General features: G+C 40.7%; 1 protein-coding gene across 10 annotated transcripts; it reads right to left on the reverse strand.

Annotated features, from left to right (window-relative positions):
* Positions 1–1967: 1967 nt before the first annotated feature.
* On the reverse strand, positions 1968–22950 carry bin1b (bridging integrator 1b). Of its 10 annotated transcripts, XM_072436253.1 has the most exons (20): positions 22637–22950; positions 14681–14761; positions 13646–13700; positions 13218–13312; positions 12848–12883; positions 12580–12675; positions 12025–12132; positions 10881–10973; positions 9942–10027; positions 9518–9593; positions 8294–8349; positions 8187–8219; positions 7881–7923; positions 7551–7658; positions 5227–5247; positions 4537–4950; positions 4228–4281; positions 3430–3531; positions 3172–3321; positions 1968–2571 (listed from the first exon to the last, which is right to left on the reverse strand). In XM_072436253.1, exons 1-19 carry the CDS (start codon positions 22715–22717, stop codon positions 3220–3222), a joined length of 1740 nt encoding a protein of 579 aa, XP_072292354.1. In that variant the 5' UTR covers positions 22718–22950; the 3' UTR covers positions 1968–2571; positions 3172–3219. The 10 variants fall into 10 exon arrangements, with proteins under 10 accessions (XP_072292354.1, XP_072292309.1, XP_072292436.1 ...); XM_072436208.1 differs by having other exon boundaries at positions 1968–3321; XM_072436335.1 differs by lacking the exon at positions 8187–8219 and having other exon boundaries at positions 1968–3321.
* Between the last annotated feature and the right edge of the window lie 197 nt (positions 22951–23147).

Raw genomic sequence — 23147 nt, forward strand, 5'->3', positions numbered from 1 at the left:
ATGTTATTTTTGCTAAGTCAGTGTAGAAATAAATAAATTACTTTAAGATCAAGCAGTGAACAGGGAACAGTGTGTGTGTTTTTAAACAATAAACTGAAATAATCTTTACATGATAACAGTCTTAACAGCCTTTACTATCAAGTGTATTGTTTGTTCATTTTATTTAACATTTTAGCCAACTGCTGCTGTGCGCAGCGCCCGTTTTTGGAATTGTAAATTAATTGCTGTGAGTGATTATCCTGATTTCCTAAGAAATTAGGATTGTTGCCATACCAATGAACAATTTAAGGCGAGACTCTCTGTGAATAGAAAAAAAAAGTAAACGTTAATTTTTTTAATCACCATCATGCCATTAAAGGAATTTTATGAGTTAAAACGGCCAAAATTGCAATCGGCCAACATTTGGTACATTTAAATCTGAAAAAAGACAGAGCCAGGTTTAAATTTATTGCTTTATTTTGTTTGACATATTAGTTACAAAAATAATTTACAAAATGGATTTTAGACATCTTATTTAGTTTTTGAATAAACAAGATCTTACGGAGTTTAATTTTAAAAGTAAAATTTTGCTTAGGTTTTTAAAAAAAAGAGGTCTCAATCTCAATGGGTTCTTACGTAGTTAAATAAAGGTTGATGAAAAATATAAAATAACAAAATCTTTGAAACACATATAACATAGAACACTACACAGAGAGACAACAAAAAGAAAAGAGAAAATAAAAACCCCACAAAAAAGTATGACAATAAAATCATGACCATTTGGTCCAAAGTCCATCAAAAACATTAATCTTCAAATGAGGTCTGAATGTCATTTTTGAATGTTTTCTGTTATTACGTTATGTCATTGTAGTCTTGTTAAGTCAGGAATTCATGTTTTCCGGGGTATTTTTGTGCAATATAAACACCTCTAATTGAAAGAATCCAAGACGGACAAACTAAACGTCCCACTGTGGAACATTCCGGACAAATCTCCACTGAGACAAGCAGGTTCTCTTTTAGCTGCTTCTATGGAAAGTGAGTGTGCCTTCAAATGATGCCAGGTTGTTTTATTAATTTATTTAATATGGACAAAGCAATTACATTTGGTTGAGTAAAAAAAACATTAGTTTAAGTTTTATGGTTCAAGAGCTATTTTTTAACACCTTTTCATCTTATAGTTTTAATAACAATAAGATAATAATTCATCACTTCTAAAGTGCTTTATTTGGACAATCCATGTTGCTGCAGCTGCTGCATTTTACTGCTAATATACATTTTAATAGCCTCTTGTCTGCATAATGCACCTTTAAAGATGAAAACAATAAAAAGCAATCAAACAAACAATTGTCTCTCTCTATTATCGTTCCAAAAATAAATGTCGCATCGTCAGGAGATGCAGTAGGTCGTTTAGTTCATTTGTTTGTATATCAGGGACAATGCGCACAGAAAAACTGTTTTCTATGTGTGTAGAATTTCTAACATAGAATGCAGAGAAAAAATCTGATCATGATCTGATTTCTGGAGTCATAAGAATATTGGGATTATGAACAGTTGCATTTGAAGCGAGTAATCTGATTTCTTTCTGACTTCACACCTGAGCAGGTTTTGACAAGAGAAATTATGCAGAAAGGGCAAATTAATGTGGCAAAGACAAAAATGAAAGCAATAATGTTTTATTTTTAAATTTTTTTTATTTTTTAGAGGCCCAAGGTCACTGGGACAGGCTCCAGTCACTCGAACGGGAACAAGCGGTAGAAAATGAATGAATGAATTTTTAAAAATTGAAAGAGTAATTTTGAAATAAATAGTTCTTACTCTAAACATTTACTTTCATGTTTTTTGTGCTGTAAACAAAAAATGAGATCTGGTTAACTGATGATTCTATTTTTCACTGTTCCACATAATAATCTGTCTTATATTTGAGTAGTAGGCCTATTGAAGGTCTAATCTCTGAACCTTTCCAAAACATACTTCAAAACACATTCGAATTGCTGGTGTTTTATCATCATTTTTTATTAACTTTGTTTGAAACCAACATTGTCTTGATCATCACAGACACAGTGTAAAAATCATTCTTTTAAAGACAAATAACTTCACGTCACGGCTCAACAGCAATTTTGGCTTTGCTGCTGGAAGAAGGCCATTAGAAGAACTCCTACCATCACTGAGGACATAGACAAAAATACTGAATAATAATAACATAACAGTCTGTTTGCAATTACAATAACTATTTCTATGCTTTAGTTTGCAAATGGGAGCAACAGAGCGGCCAGACAAAAACTAATACAAAAGGAACACCTAACCTCCCATTTTCTACAGGATTATTTTATTTTTACATTTTGATGACAATAAATTATAAAAATGAAACCCCAAAACTTTCCTTTGATGGACTAAAACAAGTTTAAACCAAAATGTCATCGTTAAACGGGATTTAAAACCGGTCTGAAAAGCTAGTCGGTCTGAATCACATTCAAATATTTCAGATAAAATAAGAATTTGAATTAGAACCTATGGAAACAAAACCTATTTTTAACCAATAGTGAGTACTTGTTTAATTGATACAGAGTTTTGCAGCAGAGAAACAGTCTAGATCTAGGCCAGGACTTCGACCAGGACTTCGACCAGGACTTCGACCAGGACTTAGGCCAGGGCTTCGACCAGGACTTAGGCCAGGACTTCGACCAGGACTTAGGCCAGGACTTCGACCAGGACTTAGGCCAGGGCTTCGACCAGGACTTAGGCCAGGGCTTTGACCAGGACTTAGGCCAGGACTTCGACCAGGACTTAGGCCAGGGCTTCGACCAGGACTTAGGCCAGGGCTTTGACCAGGACTTAGGCCAGGACTTCGACCAGGACTTAGGCCAGGGCTTCGACCAGGACTTAGGCCAGGGCTTCGACCAGGACTTAGGCCAGGGCTTCGACCAGGACTTAGGCCAGGGCTTCGACCCGGACTTAGGCCAGGGCTTCGACCAGGACTTAGGCCAGGGCTTCGACAAGGACTTAGGCCAGGGCTTTGACCAGGACTTAGGCCAGGGCTTTGACCAGGACTTAGGCCAGGGCTTCGACCAGGACTTAGGCCAGGGCTTCGACAAGGACTTAGGCCAGGGCTTTGACCAGGACTTAGGCCAGGGCTTTGACCAGGACTTAGGCCAGGGCTTCGACCAGGACTTAGGCCAGGGCTTCGACCAGGACTTAGGCCAGGGCTTCGACCAGGACTTAGGCCAGGGCTTTGACCAGGACTCAGATTTTAGTGGTGAAGTTCTCGGGGAAGACTCCTTTTCCTGACAAGTCCTTTTTCTGGACCCAGTGGGACTCCTTCAGACCTAAGAGCCAGCCATCGTCCTAACACCAAGACCAAGAGACCGTCAATTAAACTAGTAGTAAACATAGTAAAGTTATAATTAATACAGAGAATCAAGAATTAAAACTGGGCTAAACTGGATCTCAGACCTGTTCGTCAGGGTTGTCAAAGGCCAAGACCAAAACCATGTCGTCCACTTTGAGCTCCAGCTCGTCCCCGTCGGTCGCTGCATAGTCATGAACCGCTTTTACCTGGAAACATAGATGTGAATTAAGTCCAAGTCAAATCCTGGCACTCGATTCCCGGCAGCTCTGACCTCATTATCCTCCAACCCACAAATTCACTCTCCCTCCTCTGTACCTTATATTCATCAATTATTGATCATGAGTGGTCCAAAATAATACCCCCATCCTATCCATCCTCTGTCTCTGCTCCTCTGTCTCTGTTCCTCTGTCTCTGCTCCTCTGTCTCTGCTCCTCTGTCTCTGCTCCTCTGTCTCTGCTCCTCTGTCTCTGCCGCTCTGTCTCTGCCCCTCTGTCTCTGCCCCTCTGTCTCTGCCCCTCTGTCTCTGCCCCTCTGTCTCTGCCCCTCTGTCTCTGCTCCTCTGTCTCTGCACCTCTGTCTCTGCACCTCTGTCTCTGCACCTCTGTCTCTGCACCTCTGTCTCTGCTCTTCTGTCTCTGCTCCTCTGTCTCTGCTCCTCTGTCTCTGCCCCTCTGTCTCTGCCCCTCTGTCTCTGCCCCTCTGTCTCTGCCCCTCTGTCTCTGCTCCTCTGTCTCTGCTCCTCTGTCTCTGCTCCTCTGTCTCTGCTCCTCTGTCTCTGCTCCTCTGTCTCTGTCTCTGCTCCTCTGTCTCTGCCCCTCTGTCTCTGTCTCTGTCTCTGTCTCTGTCTCTGTCTCTGCTTCTCTGTCTCTGCTCCTCTGGCTCTTAAATATTGTGGGTCTCACCTTATAGATAAATCCAGGGGGCATTTCAGCGTCTGAATCATTTGTCACCGCGCCCTGGGAGGGAAAAAATGCAGCTGACATTTATGTAACCCAAGACACAAGATTAAACAAAATAGTTGTTGCTCCGGCTGCCCCTCTACATCCACCAGCCAACATACTGTGACTTTAATAGGCCCAGAGACACGACAACTATTTACCACCAAACTATTATACAACTGTTGAGCACAAAAGTTACCAATATTTTGTCAAAATTCTACCACAAAATTGAAACTAGTTCACTACCTCTACACTAGTCTGTTTTGAAAGTACCTGCTCCTGGCCTTCGTTCCAGGTGGACTCCGAGAAACTTTGACCCCAGTCGGTATTTGTGTAGTCTGGGTTTGTGTAGTCTGGGTTTGTGTAGTCTGGGTTTGTGTAGTCTGGGTTTGTGTAGTCTGGGTTTGTGTAGTCTGGGTTTGTGTAGTCTGGGTTTGTGTAGTCTGGGTTTGTGTAGTCTGGGTTTGTGTAGTCTGGGTTTGTGTAGTCTGGGTTTGTGTAGTCTGGGTTTGTGTAGTCTGGTTCACTGTAGTCTGGTTTTTCACTGTAGTCTGGGTTTGTGTAGTCTGGTTCACTGTAGTCTGGGTTTTCGCTGTAGTCCGGATTTTGGCTGTAGTCCGGATTTTGAGGATCTTTGGCGGTCTGTGGGAATTTTGGATTTTCATCCTCCTGATTGGCAGACTCATGCTACAGGATTTGGGATAAGAGTAGGAAAAAATTGGGATTTTTTTGGGAGGATAATTTGGGGATTGGATGGTTTACGCCACAATGGGGTTTGATATATGGGATAAAACATAGAATTACAGTTAATATCACATGAGCACTAATTTGAATAAATGCAATTATTTACATAATATAATGTATTTTAGGAGAACTATGTCCCTGTGTCTGGAATTCAAGAATTAAATGAGAGAATGAAATGTTTCATGTTGTTTCCATGTTGTTTATGGACAATTTTCTTACCCAAGCGTCCCATGACGGAGCCTTTCATTTGGCAGCAAAAAAACAAGAAAGACCCGCAAACATCAGAAGGGAGCCATTTAGATAATGAACCCAAATAATAAGATAGTAGAAGTAATAGTATTAGCGAAATAATAGAAGCAATGTATTATTAATGGAAATATATCTACTATGGTAATTGTAGATGTAATAGTAGATGTAGTGTGTGTGTGTGTGTGTGTGTGTGTGCGTGGCCGCCTCACTTCCATCAGTTTGCCACATGTCCACATGTTCCAGTTTGTTTCTATTAAATTTAATGCTGGAAGTATTATTTATCTATAAGTCCAGAGTCACTGGCCTTCAAGTCTAATTCGATCCCACGCCAAGTCATGTCACAAGTCAACGAGATAATGACTCTAGTCACGACTTGCGAGTCCAAGTCACGACTTGCATCCTGGTATCCTCCATAACCAGATGCAGTACAAGGTGAACTGATAAGTGTATTTTCATTCCGGAATAAGTGTGTTAAAGCTGTGGCTGCATTTTTGACCTAATTGTCAGAAATGTGCATTTTACTACTGAGCACCAACAAAAAGAAAAAGAAAAGAAACCTGCAATTTCAGTTAAACAGGAAAAATCAGACTAAAGACCAGTGTAATTACTATGTGGAGACAGACAAGACAAAGAGAGGTTTACAGTTGAAAACAAAATGCTTTAACAATAGATTCAAATCACCCAGAAAACCAACACAGCATAAAACTAAAAAGAAAGAAATGCCTGAAGCCCATGAACACGTTAGAATTGAGCTGGAGAGCAGGTTTTGACTGGCTGGTTTGCGACTATGTGACTATAATTGTTATTGCTTTGCCTGTAATGTTCCACAATAATGTATTAGTCACATGATTGTTGCCATGGAGATAGCCAAGCTTTATGCAGTTTTGTGGAACATTCCAGGCAAATGGTAACTTCGTTACATATCGCCCCTTAAATGTGTCTGTAACTGTAATCCACATGAAAGAAAACTGTTAGAAAGTCCATCGTCTGTAACAACTCTGAGCCCTCACAGAGCCTCTCAGTACTTATATACAGAAGACTATCACTCTGGTCACCAGTTTCACCTCCTTGAGTTCAGATGGATGTGATTGACAGGTGGATTAGCCAATCAGGGACATGCATGGTCTCTCCATATCAAAACAAATATGACTGGAAAAAAGAAGGGAAAACATCTCACAGAACTGGATCCCTGAAGAAGCTCTAAAGTCTGTTGATCTGAGGTGAGAGACGTTTGATTTTGTTCTAAATGATAGATTATCCACATCACTGTCTGTTCTGTCTGAGTTTGGAGGTGACCAGACACACTCATCACAAACTATAGTATATATAGTATATATAAGTGTTTATTCTGGATCCCAGGTAAATCCGACAGCCCTTCCAACAATCCTTCAAACAACCAGACTCATCCTCAATAAGAACATGAGGAAGCTCACAACATACAGGTTAAAAATAGTAGAAAACACGCCAAAACATGCCAAAAACACCCACAGAATCAGCATGATGACTGTTGTTAGGACCCACCTGAGGCGCAGGTGTGACAGGCTGCCACACCTGCGCGTCCCAGTTCAGCAAATCCACCCAGGGTTCGCTCGACTACACATCAGTGACAGTAAATCTGACTTTACACTAGGGATTTGTGAGGGTGAATAAAACAAATAAATTCATAAATTCAGTCCACTAAATCCTACATCACGTTTTATTAAAATAAAATAAATTGATTTGATTTGATTTGATTTGTGATTTCCATTGTTGTTCAAAAATGTGTAAAATGAAAAAAGAAAAACTTTGAAATTCTTCTGTTAATGTGGGAAGTGCTGCCCCTAAAACATGCAGCAAAACATGTGGACTAAAACATGATGTTTACAGATTAGTTCTACTGTGGACAGGACATCAATTATACTTTCAAATATTCAAGATTTAACCCAAATAATGGTGTTTATTTCTGATACTTGAGCAGCCATGACACAACATAAGTGATAACACTTTATAGAAAACAAGCTCACCTTGATTCATCTGGCTACACTTTATACTAGTGATTTGTAAAGATGATTAAAACAAGCCCTCCTGTATTAATATGAGCATTGTATTTCATGGCAACTGCAAAATGTACTGCTTTTGATAATTACTAATATTAAAATTATAGTATTTATTCTAGTAGGCTACTTCTACTTCTGTTACCACTACTAATGTAAAGTAGCCATGTAAAATGTACTATTGTACTACTGTTAACTTACTACTAATACTACAGCTATACTTCCTTATGATGCTTGTTATACTGTGCTGTCAGCGCTAACCTGTGTGCTGGGGTTGATGGACGCCTCGTCGTCCAATGGGCTGTCACCTCTCGGGTCCAAGGCGGGGCTTAGTGCGGGAGGGGGCCGAGTGGGAGGGGCTCCAGGCCGCTGGGTTAGTAATATGCAACGTGCAGCAAGACATGGGAACACCGGATTAGCAAACGTTACAATCGGAATTTCAATTCAAACGAACAAATAAAAAAATCACAAAAACTGCAACTAAAAATAGAAAAGATCTTCCTCCTCAAGGCCTAAATGTGCCTCCATGTGGTTAAGACCTCTTCAAACATGTTCTGAAAGACATGGAATTCTTGTATGAAAGAGTTTTACCTTTGGTGCTGAACTGGCTGAGTCACTGTGGTTGGCCTCCTCACTGTAAAAGAAAACACATCAAATGAGTGATATTTCCAGTGCGTCCACAGGAGGGCGAAAGCACGGCAACAACCAGAGCAGGCAAATACACGCTGCAATAAAGCAAGTCAAATGACCAGACATTTCAAGGAACCTAATTTCAAGCCTTTGTTCCATTAAAATCAATTTTAGTTTCTGTTCAAACCAAAACCCATGCAATATTCTGATAAAAACTAAAGACCATGTCTTAATCAGAGCACACATATAAAGGCACTCTCCTGTTACCTCTTTGCAGCCTCGAGTTTCTCCCCTGTGTTTCTACAGTGGACAGTTGTGTTGTTACTACTACAGCGATTATTACGTTTGACTAAAATAAGTAAATGTTGACGTACTTGAACTCTCGCTGCTCCTCCAGTTTGGTCATAATGTCGTTCAGGTTTTCACTCAACTGGAGAGCAGAAAATAATATTGATTATTATGATGCTAACTATCAATCTACACCAGAACTACCACAGGTCTGAACCAGGATTAGACCACTGGCTAGAACAAAACCAGGTCTTAATCAGGAAAAACAGACTTCCCCACAGGACTGAGACTATTTTAGGTTTAAACCGGAACCATATCTGAGCCTGACTTGGACTTAAACCAGAGGTCTGCACTACAGCTGGATGTTTCACTTAGATGCAGAGCATCTCTGTCTGGATAAGTCCTACTACAAAGTCTAGATTTTGTGAATGAATTTGTGCACGTCGACACAACGAATCAGAACAACAGAGAAAGGAAACGCTGCGTACTTTAAACATTAGGTACTGTCAATCATGATCATGAAACGTGTGAGAAATCCTAATAATCTAAAATACAATAAAATATAAGAAAAATCAAGGCCAAAGGAAACTCAGGCACTACATTCATGTGGAGACAGCACTTAGCGATGAATCACACCTACAAGTTACAAGTTACAACTCAGGGAAAGTTCATTTGAATATTATTCATGACTAAAACAGACTAAAGCGCAAATGTGCCAAAGTCATTAATGACATATGACTCGGCATTATGGACGGCATGTCTGTTCCAAGCAACAAATCAAAGATACACAGCCAAATGTGCACAATCACATGTTGGTGTACATATTAGTGTAACCTGTACAGAATTAAAATGTATTTTAATAGCATGTATTTAATACAATATAGTATGATTAAAGATAAGAAATCACCTGCATAAGCTAAGTGAATTTAAATAGCATTCCTCCTCTCTATAAATCTGTGTTTAGAAGCATCTCGGTGTACTCCCTCATTCGTCCAGGAGTGTTCCATCGAAGAAAAAGATCCAGTTGTATCATCTGGATATGTTTTTAGAAAAACAAAACGAAAAACAAAAGGTTTCGACTCTCGAAACCTTTTGTTTTTCTAAAAACAGAGTCCAGATGATACAACTGAATCTTTTTTGCTGTGCGCATTGAAATAAAAGAATTCGCACAGCAACTGGTCTCTGGTCTCTGATTGGACAAAGAATCGTATTCTTATCTAATTGGAGAACATAACTTGGCCCTGGGCACCGCCAAACCAAGGGTATCCCCAAAGTGACCTCGCAATTCCACTCATTCCACTAAGTCTTACCTTGCTCATGTCTCGGTGGAACTTCTCCTGGTTTTTGGCCATGGTCTGGAATGTCTCCACATACACGCCAACACGCCTACAAAACAGACGAGGTTTTTACTCCATACATGTAATAATCTGTGCATAAATTTAGTTTAAACAAAGGCTTTTTGTATAAATAATTCTATAAATATAATAGACTCAATTGTGTTTATCCTGTTATAGTTTAGATCTGGTCTGGTCCTGGTTAGGCCTAGTTTAGTCTGAGATTCATGTTTTACCCTGATTTTAACCATGTTTGATTTGAAATTACTCCTGGTTCAGACCAAGTTTAGTCCTGGTTTATTTGTGGTTTAGAAGTTCAGATCTGCTTTAGTCCTTGTTCAGTCCAGGTTTAATCCTCAGGTTTCTGACACACACAGAGGCAGTGCTCATCCTTGCTGACCTGTCCCACAGCACTGGAAGCTCATCCTGCAGCTCCACATTCAGCTCCTCAAAGATTTTCTGAGCCCTCCCCAACTCCTCCTCCGCCTGGACAGAGAGAGACAAGAAGGGTGGAGAGACGGAGGATGGTAAATAAAAAAGTTTGCACGAGAATTGGATTAGTAAACCACGGCAAACAAACTCAAAATCAGGGTTTAATAAGAAATAATGGACAGTGAAGACAAGGTCAGCACATTTATAACATCACAAGTCTGTCCTGGTTTAGACTTGTTGCGTTAGTCTAATACTTCTACTACTGCTGAACAGGACCGGTCAGAATTCTGTGGTTTAATTCACTGTTTAATAGTAATGGTCACCAGTGATATCTGTGTGTAATCACTGGGCCAATCCACATGACACAAAAACTGGCACAAAGTTCAACGTCTTCTCTATCAACATAAATAAACAAAAGTGAATTGATTTTTTTCCACAATAGCTTCAGAAACTTGTGCTATTATTCAACCCCAAAAGACGTGATTGTTGTCAACTGAAAAGACAATGAGCCAAATGGACAAATTTGTAGACAGTTATGAAAGACTGCAAATTTAGGACTACTTTTTCTTAGTACCAACTCTCTGTGTCTTCTTTTATGTTGTATTAAAAAAAAACATAATATATAAAGAAAAGACAATCAGCTGTAAGATTAATATGACGCTTTTTGGAGCAAAACAAATCATGATAAGGTTAAACATTTGTGGATCATAGGTTTTGAAATGTAATTCAAACAGTGAATCTCCCACAGAGTTATACAGGCCCCTGCCCTCAATTCTACTACAGCCGATCGATGCTTGTCATAGGCTACCTCAGGCATATAAAGGTACTGACCGTCTCAACTGTTCAGAAAGGTGACATTTCTGTATTAAACTGTACTTTTGTAGGAGAAGCACCAGAGGAGGGTCACCTGGTTGTAGGAGAGGTTAGTCTGAGCGACCTGATGAGCAGAAATCAAACCCTGAGCCCAGCTAGGAGCCGCCATTTCCAGGAGGGCCGTGGGCTAACACCGCACACCATGCAGCAGAAGGTAACCAGGGCAACAGGGCACCACGGCAACCAGGGTAACCACGCCACGGAAAACCAGAAATATAAGATTAGTAAAACAATTAGGTCCAAAAAATATTTTAAGATTAGTGAAAAAATGAGACCCAAAAAATGTAAAGTTAGTAAAACAACCACAGCCTCACATACAGTTAGAGTTAGGCAGGGAAATGAGTAGAGTATTAGTTCCATTATAAAGTGTGGGTAAACTATACAATAAAGTTATTTTGACTGCACAATAATAGAGCTTTTCATAGAGATGCATTATTAAAAACAGCATTTAAAAAGAAACAAGAAAGAAAAGAGCCGCGGAAAGAGTCTTTGGAGGGGAAAAGACTATTTATTGTATTTAATGGGATTGATTAAAAGTCTATCCTGTTTATGTTGACGAAATCAATATTGAAAGTAGTTAATATTTTGATAAAACAAAAATAAAAAACCAAGATTGATCAATATGAAGGGGGAAAATTGCAATATATTTTTTACCCATATCACCCAGCCCCACTATAGTGTCAGAAATACTTTTGCATTTTGCATCTTAAACTCTCCATTGGTTTAACGTTAGATTTACTGAAAATATTTTTATGTGATGACATGATACCGAGAGCATAATAGAATGGTAATTGCATGTGCCATAGAGTAAAGTGCAACCGTAATAACAATTTATATTAATTTTGACTTGAGTCTTCTTGTTATAGAGCTGAGAATAATCACATTTGAATTTGCATCAAAATTTGGAAAAAAATATCCTCTTTGAGAACTAAATGTCTTATGAAAGATCATTTTCTGTAAAAGCTGCTAATGCTGTAGTTTAAACCTCTACAAATGTTCTGAATAGCATGTGATTCTTGGATTATTTCCACAGTTCAGATTTCAGTCTTCTCTCAAGGGTTAACACTTTAAAAGTTGAACTGTGATCTGAAAGCGTTCTTCAATGGATTCTGGAGGTTATGCACGTAATAACAGAAAGTGTAGTAGTTATATTTGTCGTTGGAACATCAAGGGCTCACCTTGGCAATCTTGGCCTCGTCCTTTTTCTTGCCCTTCTGCAAGTTGGCAAAGTGGTGTCGGGCACTGTCGAAATCCACCATCTTACGGTCGCGCTTTGCTATACGGGCCTGCAGGGGGCGTGCAACACAGACATATATAAGTTTGGATGAGCAATATTTGTATCAGATGTTTTTGTAATTACAGACCAGGAACATTTCAAATGTTTTAGAGACTGGTGTCTACTATTAGTACTTGGCTACTACTACTACTACTTGGCTACTACTACTACTACTACTACTACTACTACTACTACTACTACTACTACTACTACTACTACTACTACTACTACTACTACTACTACTACTACTACTACTACTACTACTACTACTACTACTACTACTACTACTACTACTACTACTACTACTACTACTACTACTACGAGGCTATCAGAACACGATAGGATTGAGGATTATGTACAGGTGAAACTTCCAGGATTTTACAACTATCACTGTTAGTACAACTGCAAATACTTCTACCTCCAGACAGCGCTTTTAAACTTAAATGTTCTTACTTACCTTGATATCGGGAAACTGTGTAAGGTACGTGTCCATGTTGACGACGGATTTGTCTGTGAGATTTTGGTGGTAGTCTAACCAAAGTGTGTCTGTGTCCTGCAAAACAGAGAAGAGGGTCAGATAGAGCAGAGGAGGCAGAGGAATCAGGACTACACGAGAACTACTCCACAACTACAGGTTCCCCTGGACAATATGTCATTCTAAAATAATTCTGGGCTAATGATGGGCTAAACCAAAGACTATAGTCGAACCAAACCTTTAGTTTTACCTCTAGATTATTGTCCAACTCTTTCTCTATCATCTCCTTCAGAGTGGGAAAATAGAAGCATGTGTTTGAAGACAGGGTTAGTCACAGGAAAGGACCAGAAATTCAAAGAAATTAAGACCGCTACACCAGAAATCAACACATATTAAAATTACATGAATATAGAAACTTAGAAGATGTTTCAAATGTTAGGAATAGCTAAAAAAATTAACAAGTTAATCTAAGGTAGTATCAAACTAAAATTTTGAATTATATTTTACAACTAATTTACATGGATTTTTGTAAGTACAATAAATAAATAAATAGTTAGCACATACCTTTTTTTTTGATAAACAAAAATACAAATTGATCAATGACATATTCTAAATCTGACCTCTGCGAGTGCGTCCATCTCTTCTTTCCCAAACCACTCGGGCTCGTACATGTCGGCGAGGCAGTCTTGTAGCCGCCGTGATGCATCATGCATCGCTACGGAAACAGCATATATAAATATATATTTAGCCCTATCAAAAGAAAAATGGAAACTTTTCCTTTGGGAACTTTACTTTTTTTAGGTAGCACGATCACATTTGAGCTTTACAGTGTCAAACATATCTCATATTGAGACTGACTATAACTCTTTTATGTGTTTCATTGTGGGTTTTTTCATCACAGCTCAAATTTACTTTACAGAATATTTACAGGAATTATCTTTTTTTTTAAAGGTTTTTGTGTCATAAAGAGGTATAGTATTGCAATGTTGTACTTCAAAATGTGTTTTTGTAACAGGCAAGTTAATAAAGCCAAATGATTTGACCTTACCTTTAACTGCTGCTAAATAGGCTTTTAAATCCTTCTGCAGTTTTGTGCCTTCACTCTGTAACAAATGAAACACAAACAATACTGAAGAAAAATAATGAAAGATTAACATTCAATCCTTTGTAAAGTGTCCTTGAGGCATTGCTACATAAAATGTATTGCTGTATTGTAAGTGCATATGACATGTTTTCACGATTAATGATCAGTCCGTTTGGTGGTAATGAACATATTTATCAAAGTTTTATTTCAGTTTGTCTTTTCTCCCTATGTTTTAGATGTTATTGACACAAAACTCTAAATTCCAAAATTGTAAACTTGACCAAAATTGTCTTACTAAAATACAAACAGGGATATGTCTTGTTTAGTGTTACTTGTCCAGCTTGTGGTCATAATGAATATAGGGCCATATTTTCCCCTCAATCTCAGCGCATTGGAAGACTTGGCCATGGGGCGGTTCCAGGTCGGGCTTCTGCTCCCTTCACGATGTTATCGCTGGAGTGAAGAGGCTGGACTTGGGCGCTGGAGGCTGGAGTGGGATGGTGCACGTACATATATGGTGATAGTGTTTGAAATGATGACTGATAACTGCCACTTGTATGGGCGATGTTTGCAGACAGTTACTCCACTCTGTGTTAGTTGAGGCGCAGACTCAAGTATTATTAGACTTTATTCATTATTCTGTAATGTATAATTTGTGTTATTTGTGTCCACAAATAACACATCCGTACAGAGATAGTAATACAACTCCAGAAAATGTATTGAGTATGTTACCCATCTTATATTGAAGTTTATTAGTTACAATTCTGGCCATTCACAGAATGCACCAGACCATGCCCTCACTTTGCTTCACTCCACCTCATGTTTTGCTATAATCACACCTCTTTTTTTTCACACTCAGCAGTTGTGCTGACGCAAGATTTCCTCAAATTAACTTGGGAATTCTACTGCGCGCTTGATTTAGGGCAACATATTGTGTCATCATTAGTTATTATGGTGCACATATTCATGGAGTTAAAGCAGAGTTCAAAATGTTCTGACCATCTGTTTGTTGAAGTTGGTCACCATTTCCTCGAAAACGACATCTCGTGTTTCATCGGATTTGCCCAGCTTCTGTAGAACCTGCACACAGAACATAAAGATTATTAAGAGAAAGATATTTATGATTGGTACTTCTTACACGGTTGTATTCCCTGAAGAAAAAGAGGCTCAAATTGTAAGCTATGTCAAATTTTAATGTTTGATTAGAGTTGGAAAATATCCTTTAACCATAATAGTTATGAAGACTATAAAATCAAGTATATTTGCAAGACACCACAGGGATGTTTTTTTCCCCAAGATATTTATATTAAATTTGTCAATATTGACCACCCCCCAAAAAAGAGTTAAGGTTAGTAAAGGAACACTTCTTCTACATCCTTCAGCATCTCTAGGTAAATCTGTACGGAGCAGTGGAAGCTGAGGACTCATCTCCTGCTCTTGGGCTAGGTTTTCTGTAAAGGTTATTCATGGAGAGGACAGAAGTGTGCTTGGGATGAGGACGGGGTCTAAAGTTGTTTCTTACACAAGACCAGCTCTGGGGACACCCTCTTTATCCACAGCTGCTGCAGAGACACACTGACACTGAGGAAGCCGGAGCAGGAAACAGACTTAACACAGTGTTTCTCAAATTGTGGGGGCCTTCTGCAGTTTAATTTAGAGACAAATTAACGTAATAATATTCATGATTTGTTTTTCTACTTATCCACGGTTTTTCGAAGTTTAGATCTGGCGGAACTCTGAAAGCCAAATATGATCTAAAATGGTGCTTTGTGTTAAAAGTTTGAGAACCACTGATGACCAACAAATCATTCATACAATGCCTCCGATCAATGCCATCTCGCTAACACATTGTATTTGTTTGAAATATATTTACCTATACCAAAGCAAAATACTTATACAGATGTTCATTTTCCACTGGCACACACATCAAAATTGGAATTAAACCCAAAATGGACTAAACCAGGACTGAACCAAGTCTAATAATAATAATAATAATAATAATAATAATAATAATAATAATAATAATAATAATAATAATACAATGAATTATAAAAATGCATATTCCAGATTAAATGATTTGGACAAATACATAAATAAACGGACACATAAACCAGGACCACACCATGGAACGCAGATAGATTTTTATTGTTTCCAAGAAATGACTAGATTTTTTAATGTAAATTGAACATCCATCCATATAATCATGGAGCATTGTTGTTGGTGGTGACTGTAAAATGTTTCCGTACTAAATTTAATATTATGCATATTTTAATTTTTTATTGCTACAGTGTGTTTGACCCCATGGTCCCAGAAATAAAGGAATAGAACTTTGTCCATCCATTCAACCATCTTCCTCCGCTTATTCGGTGCCTGGCAGCAGTCTAAGCAGGAACTCCCAGACTTCCCCCACCCCAGACACTTCCTCCAGCTCCTCCAGGGGGATCCAGAGGCTTTCCCAGGCCAGCCGAGAGACATAGTCCCTCCAGCGTGTCCTGCGTCTTTCCCAGGGCCTCTTCCCAGTAGGACATGCCTGGAACACCTCGCCAGGGACTGCGGTCCTCACCTTATCTCGAAGGGAGCGCCCAGCCACCCGGCGGAGGAAACTCTTTTCAAGAGAACAACTGCTTGTATCTGAGATATTGTCCTTTCGGTTATTGCTCATGACCATAGGTGAAGGTAGGAATGTAGATTAACCGGTAAATTGAGAGCTTTGCCTTTCGACTCTCTGACGCACCAATCCTCCTGTCAATCTCCCGTTCCATCCTTCCCTCACTCATGAACACGACTCCGAGACACTTGAACTCCTGAACTTGGGGCAAAGACTCCCCACCCACCTCGAGAAGGTAAGCCACCTTTCTCCAGTTGAGAACCATCCTCGGATCAGCTGCTTCACACTCGGCTGCAAACCGTCCCAGTACATGTTGCAGGTCCAGGTTCGATGGAGCCATCAGGACAACGGGAGTCTCTACAGAGCCGCAGCACGCGGCCAAAACTGCTAGGCTATTTCGTGCCGCGGCTCCTGAAACTGCTGGGCTATTTGACCGCGCCGGGTTAGGGTTAGGGTTAGCCATGAGGCTATTTGACCGTGCCGCGGCTCTGTAGCCACGGCCCAGGACAACATCATCCGCAAACAGCAGTTATGAGATCCTGTAGTCCCCAAACGAGACACAGGACTGCAAAACAATGAACAGAACCGATGACAAAGAGGAGACCTGGCAGAGTCCAACATGCATTAGGAACAGGTCTGACTTACTGTCGGCAATGCGAACACAGCTCTTGGTCTGGACAGCCCTGAGCAAATGGTCCTGGAACCCATACTCCCTGGAAACCCACCAAAGGACACCATGATTGAAAGCCTTCTCCAGATCGGCAAAGCACATTTGGACTGGTTGGGCAAACTCCCATGAACCCTCAAACATTCGATGGAGAGTATAGGGCTGGTTTGGCTGCCCTGTTTTGTTTTTTTTGGGGTTTTTTTTGCCTTTGTGACAGTACAAGCTGCGGTGCGCTTAGCCTGCCGATACCTATCAACTGCCTCAGGAGTCCTACAAGCCAAAGATGACTGATAGGCCTCCTTCTTCAGCCTGACGGCATCCCTTACTTCCAGTGTCCAATACTGGGTTCACGGGTTGCTGCCGTTAAAGGCACCAACTGCATTGACAATGGAGATCGAGAACATGGTCCACTCGGACTCAATGTTCCTGGTCCGAGGTGTGAGCTGAAGGCCCTACTGACAGAGGGCTCCAACAGAAGTTCCCCAACAGACCCTAACAAATCTCTTGGTCCTGCAAAGTGTGTCTGGTCTCCTCCTCCGCCAGCGGATCCAACTCACCACCAGGTGGTGATCGGTTGACAGCTCTGCCCCTCTTTTCATCCGACTGTCCAAGACACGTGGCCAAAGGTCATGACACAACAACAAAGTTAATCATTGACCTCCAGCCTAGGAGGTCAATGCACTGCTCTGATAGACACTCTTGTGCTTGAACATGGTGTTCATTATGGGCAATCTGTGGCTTGCACAGAGGTCCAATAGCTAAACACTGCTAAGGTTCAGATTGGTGAGGCCGTTCTTCCTGATCATCCCTCTATAAGAAAGCTAGGCTCACATTTACCACTGATAGAGACTGCAATCACACAAACTTGAACTGATATTCTTTGTCTCCTTAAATAAGATGTTTCCGAGTCTGTGTTTTGCGCATTTAATTATTGTGTGGCGAGTTGAAGTGTGATTTATCTCCCCCTGCCATTAGCATACAGGCTAGCCCAACTCTGCAACGACGAGAAACAACTTTCAGTTTTGCAGTTTACTATTAAGTAAACAAGTAATTAAAACAGAAGTTGGTCCAGTCCTTTATAGTCTGTAAAATTCAGAACGTTGTATTCTTATAAACTCATTCATAAAACACATTAAGGACAAAATGAGACACTGCCCAGAGTAGAAGGGGTATTTTATATGATATTAGTACTAAATATGTGTATTTACAATGCCTTAAAAGACAGAGCAGATGTGAACCTCTTGTAGGGCGTTTTGAATGAGTCAGTCGCGGTGTAACGTTTCCTCTATAAATACTACACAGAGGTCTGAGGTATTAGCACGAGGTTAAAGTTAGCACAGCCCCCTTCACTGAGGCATGCTGGGAAATCTAGACAGGTGCACAGAAACAGGGCTGACACATGGGGCTTTCCATTCATATGAGAATATGTACTCATGCAGTAAAATGACACTGCAAAAGACTAGTACACGCTGCTTGTACTAAGTAGTATTTCTACAAGCTGTAAGACCAGATCTCATGCAAACACTACACTACTACGGTAACCAGTAGAAGTTACAGCCGTAGTAGTTGTGTTACTTCTATAAGATTCCATAGACACATAGTTGGATTCTCCTGCAAACCTGGGATAAAACAGGGAATATTTATTTACTTCATTACAAATATCTAATTGACTATAGATTTTCATGTAAAAATAAATAAATAAATAAATAAATAAAATAAAAAATAAATATATATATATATATATATATATATATATATATATATATATATATATATATATATATATATATTATTTTATAATATTACATTTGAACATGAACATAATATGACATTTGAGTTGAATTTTGGAACAATCTTAAATTTTGAGTCCGGGGTGGTATCCATTTTCACTATGTCCATTTAAATTCCTGAAGTATCCAGGGATAATTTCCCATCATGCTTTGCTCCGCAGCTGACATGACAACACCATGATGACTGCGCTGAGGTCACATGACACAGGACTCGGGAGGAGTCACGTGACATTCAACTGCGTTCTCATTCATCCAGGTCATGGTCTGTTTGGGACCATTTGAGAAAGTTCCAATGACACTATGCAGATGGTCTGGAGTATCAAGTATCGAGTTTGATTCAGAATTATGAACTGACTCAGGTATTGTTCACGCAATTGGTTTAGGGTTAGGAAATCAGTTAAAGATGGGCTGCAACGTTTTTTTAATAAGGAGTGTCTACAGAGCCGCGGCGCGCGGCCGAAACTGCCATGTTATTTTGTGCTGCGGCTCCTGAAACTGCTGCGCTATTTGACCGCGCCGGGTTAAGGTTAATGTTAAGGTCAGGGTTAGGGTTAGCCATGAGGCTATATGGCCGTGCCGCGGTTCCTGAAACTGCTGGGCCATTTGACCGCGCCGCGGCTCTGCAGCCACGGCCTTTTTAATATGTGGAATACAGCTATCAACAAAGTCTGGACGGTTAGTTTTAACAAATGATCAAAACATTTCTCGAGTTCATTCTGCCAAACCCGAGAACGCGCCATAGCAACCGCCTTGGTAACCGAATGCTTTAAGAACGGTCACAAAATCAGTGATGTCACACCGGTGATATGCTGTAGCCAGAGCCACATTGTTCCACTCAGCCATGTGCTAAACAGAGCGGTATTTTACTTTTTACACGACGGATCTTGCAATGACACGGAAAAGCCCTGCACTGCTCTCAAGAAGTAAACGGGCTCATTGAGTCGCCAAAACGGAAGATTACAGGATGTTTTTGGACACGATTTGTCCTGGACTAGAGAATGTTTTTGGAATCCCAGCGGTGATGTGTGGCACGTCTGGGCCAGTGCTACCGACATTTCACAGAAGACAGTTTCCAAAACCTCGCGAAGTATAGACTATAGAAAAAATAAGATGCAAGATATTTTCAGTTGCCTGTGCTTTTCGAAATCGCCGTATGCGCTGTCTGACTGACGCCGTGTGCGTGATGTTTTTGTTCACGGGGAGAGTGCTAACTTTATGCATGTCACTGGTTGTAATAAATATACCAGGAAGTTGAATGGACTAGTGTGTGGTATAGTTATCTGCTATAGTTTTCTGAATAACTTGTCTGAGAAGTGCGTGTCAGTGCCGGGCTCTCCCCGGAGGACGCGCACTGACACGCACTTCCCAGACAAGTGGCTGTGGATCCACACGGCACTGCCCAGGCCCCGGCACCGTCACAGCCCCGCAATCCACATGGTGCCGCGCCGCGTGGCTACTGCCACGGTGCTACTGCCACGGTGCTACTACCACGGTGCCACATCCTCGTCTCCTCATCGTCATTCTCATCCGCTCTATTTTCATTGTCTGACGAGGCTCAAGCTCAAATATATGAGGCAGTAGTTGCAGGACATGTTCTTCAACATATACTGTTCATCATCTGTTGAAATCCGCTCACTTGACGAGGATTTTGTTGTATTTTGGTTGCTCTCCCTGTCCACTTCAGTGTAAATATCCTCAGTGTTGGTGTGACAACACACTTCGGGTTAGGTGAAGGCAAAAACACGGACGCAACAAAAGAGCGTAATTCTTTGAAATAAAAGTTGATTTTTTTAAGCAGAGTATCTGAAGATTAAGACTTGGATACTAACGGCCAACGAGGACTTAACAACACAATTTCAAATAACATTGCAGCCCATCTTTAATGCTTAAACACCGTTAACAAGTTTTAGTTTCCAGTTTATAAGTGCCATTTTGAGTTCTTTTCAACATTTAAAAATGTACTTTCCCCCCCAAATTGTTAATTGCTATAGGTGCTAATCGATTGACTAGCCACTTCTCATAATGTTTTCATTTTAGTTTAAACGCCATCTTTGATAATCAAGTATTTAAAATGTAAATTAAATTGTGACAGAACTGAGCAGGTGCATCAGCCGGTGCAACATGGGGTTATACACAGGATTTACGTCAGAAATATTAAAACCACATGAATTAGCGAGTAGTAGTAGTAGTCGTATAAATGAGAATCTAAAGCAAGACTGACCCAAGGAAAAAACAACAAAATGCCAGGAAAAATTAGGGCTAAAGTAGGATTGAGCCAGAATCGAAAGGCTAATATTCTCTGCACCAGATAAAAGTCTGTTCCAGGAGACAAAAGGATAATACACGTTCGCCCTTCACATGAGCATGTAAAAGGTTGGGTTAAGGTGCATGTATGTTATAGATGCATGGTATAGGCACATGACATTTGAAGTGATCTTGTGGAGTGATAGATGAGGTAAAGTGAAACTTAGTTTATTATGGTAGGTGCTAATCGGTGTAAGCCTCAGCCGCCTCGTCTTCGGCTAATCTACCTCCACAAAACACCACACTTTAAAAATAAGCTGATAAATAAAATACATGTACCTAAATCAGGTTGAAACCAGACTCTTTAAACCAGGAATTAAAATCTAAACTCACTCAAACCAAGGACTGTGCCAGGACTGAACCAGAACTCAAGCCAAAAGAGCAACCAGACAGTCTGATTAAACATGCATGAGCAAACGTGTTAAGGAATGTTATTATATATGGCCGCGCGGTTACATAGCCCAGCAGTTTCGGGAGCCGCGGCACGGCCATATAGCCTCATCGCTAACCCTAACCTTAACCCTTACCCCAAGACCTAACCCTAACCCAAATAGCCCTGCAGTTTCAGGAGCCGCGGCACAAAATAACATGGCAGTTTCGCGGCTCTGTAGACACTCGCATTATATAATGCTTAGTCAACGAGCAACTGCTATTGCCCTCCTCAAGCCCCAAGCAGCCAAAAACCACCACTTAATTCTATAGGCCAGTGGTTTTCAAACTTTTCACACCAAGTACCAACCAAGAACATATTTGGCCTTTTGAGTACCACCAGGTCCAAACCAGGTCTATAACAGGACTTTCCAGGTCTAAACTAGTGTTAAAAATAACTACTATGATTTCTACTACTATTATTTAAGTAGTTCTAGAGAATGATGACATGATCAAAATTGACACAAAACACTTGACCTACACTTACCACAGTTTGAGAAACACTGCTAAATAAAACTTGTATTGGATTGTTGGTAGTATATACCAGTAGCATTAGTGGTGGCTCCTTTAAATATCAATGACATGCCCTCTGCTTTATGTCCCCTGTCCCCCATGTGTGACTATACTGTCTGCACTGCTGACACCACCGCTGAGGAGCAATTATTACATGACTAAAGTTGCAGAACAACTGATAAAACAATTAAATGTTAAGTCAAAAGTTGTGTTAACTTGAGTATGTATTACTTTAAAATAGGCCTACTATAAAATGTCAGGTTTAACGTTCTGACTGGATGCATCCCGCCCTTCTCCTCAGCTTCCATCTACACTCGTAGTATGACCCATAACCAAGTTTTATTATTATAATTATTATTATGTCGTTTAGACCATAATGAGAATTCGGGGCAACTGTCAAATGCTCAGGCCGCAGTTTTCCGTGACTGTGTTTGGGCATTTCAATTTCAGCGACACCTGTTGCGTTTGACAGACGCGACGCCACAGATGAAGGCTCAAGAACAGATCTACATTTGATATTTTTGTCATGACATTTCACTATTCTGTCTCCACAGAGCCGACCCACGGACACACTGTATCCGCGTTATAATTGATGACAGTAAAAAGTGACAGTATCTGGTTTCGTGTCGCGCGTAACTCTTTACCTTCTCCTGCGCGCGGGTCAGCCTCTTCTGGACGCTGATGGCCAGTTTCCCAGCGGTCACCCCTTTGCCCATCTCGGCCATGGCGCACTGCTCGGACCCCCTTCGGACGGACACAAACTTCGGCTCGACAGACAGAGAAATGCGCTAATCCAGAAGTCCTGGAGGAGCCGCGCACGGGATAATCCGCTTTATTCCCGGGACGAGGGAGGCCCCAGTGCGCAGGCGCGGTGCACAGGCCAGGTAACAGTCCGAAGCACTAATTGATGAGGAGAGGAAGAGACGCGCCGGAGTGTTGGGTTTCCCCGTGGCACGATCTTAAAGGGCCACTCCGCGTTATTCTTAGCGCGCAACTGTCGCTCCGGAGCAACTGGTGCGCGGCTTATTTTCAGACAGACATGCGGCTAAAAGCGGCGCTGCCCCCACCGCGGGAGTACAGGGGGCTCTACAACCATACTAAAAGGACTAAACCAGGACTAAACCAGGACTAAGCCAGGACTAAGCCAGGACTAAG

This window comes from Eucyclogobius newberryi, unplaced genomic scaffold, assembly GCF_026437365.1.
Source record: "Eucyclogobius newberryi isolate DKJ021-1_F unplaced genomic scaffold, fEucNew1.0.hap1 SCAF_1, whole genome shotgun sequence".
Taxonomy (NCBI): Eukaryota; Metazoa; Chordata; class Actinopteri; order Gobiiformes; family Gobiidae; genus Eucyclogobius; species Eucyclogobius newberryi.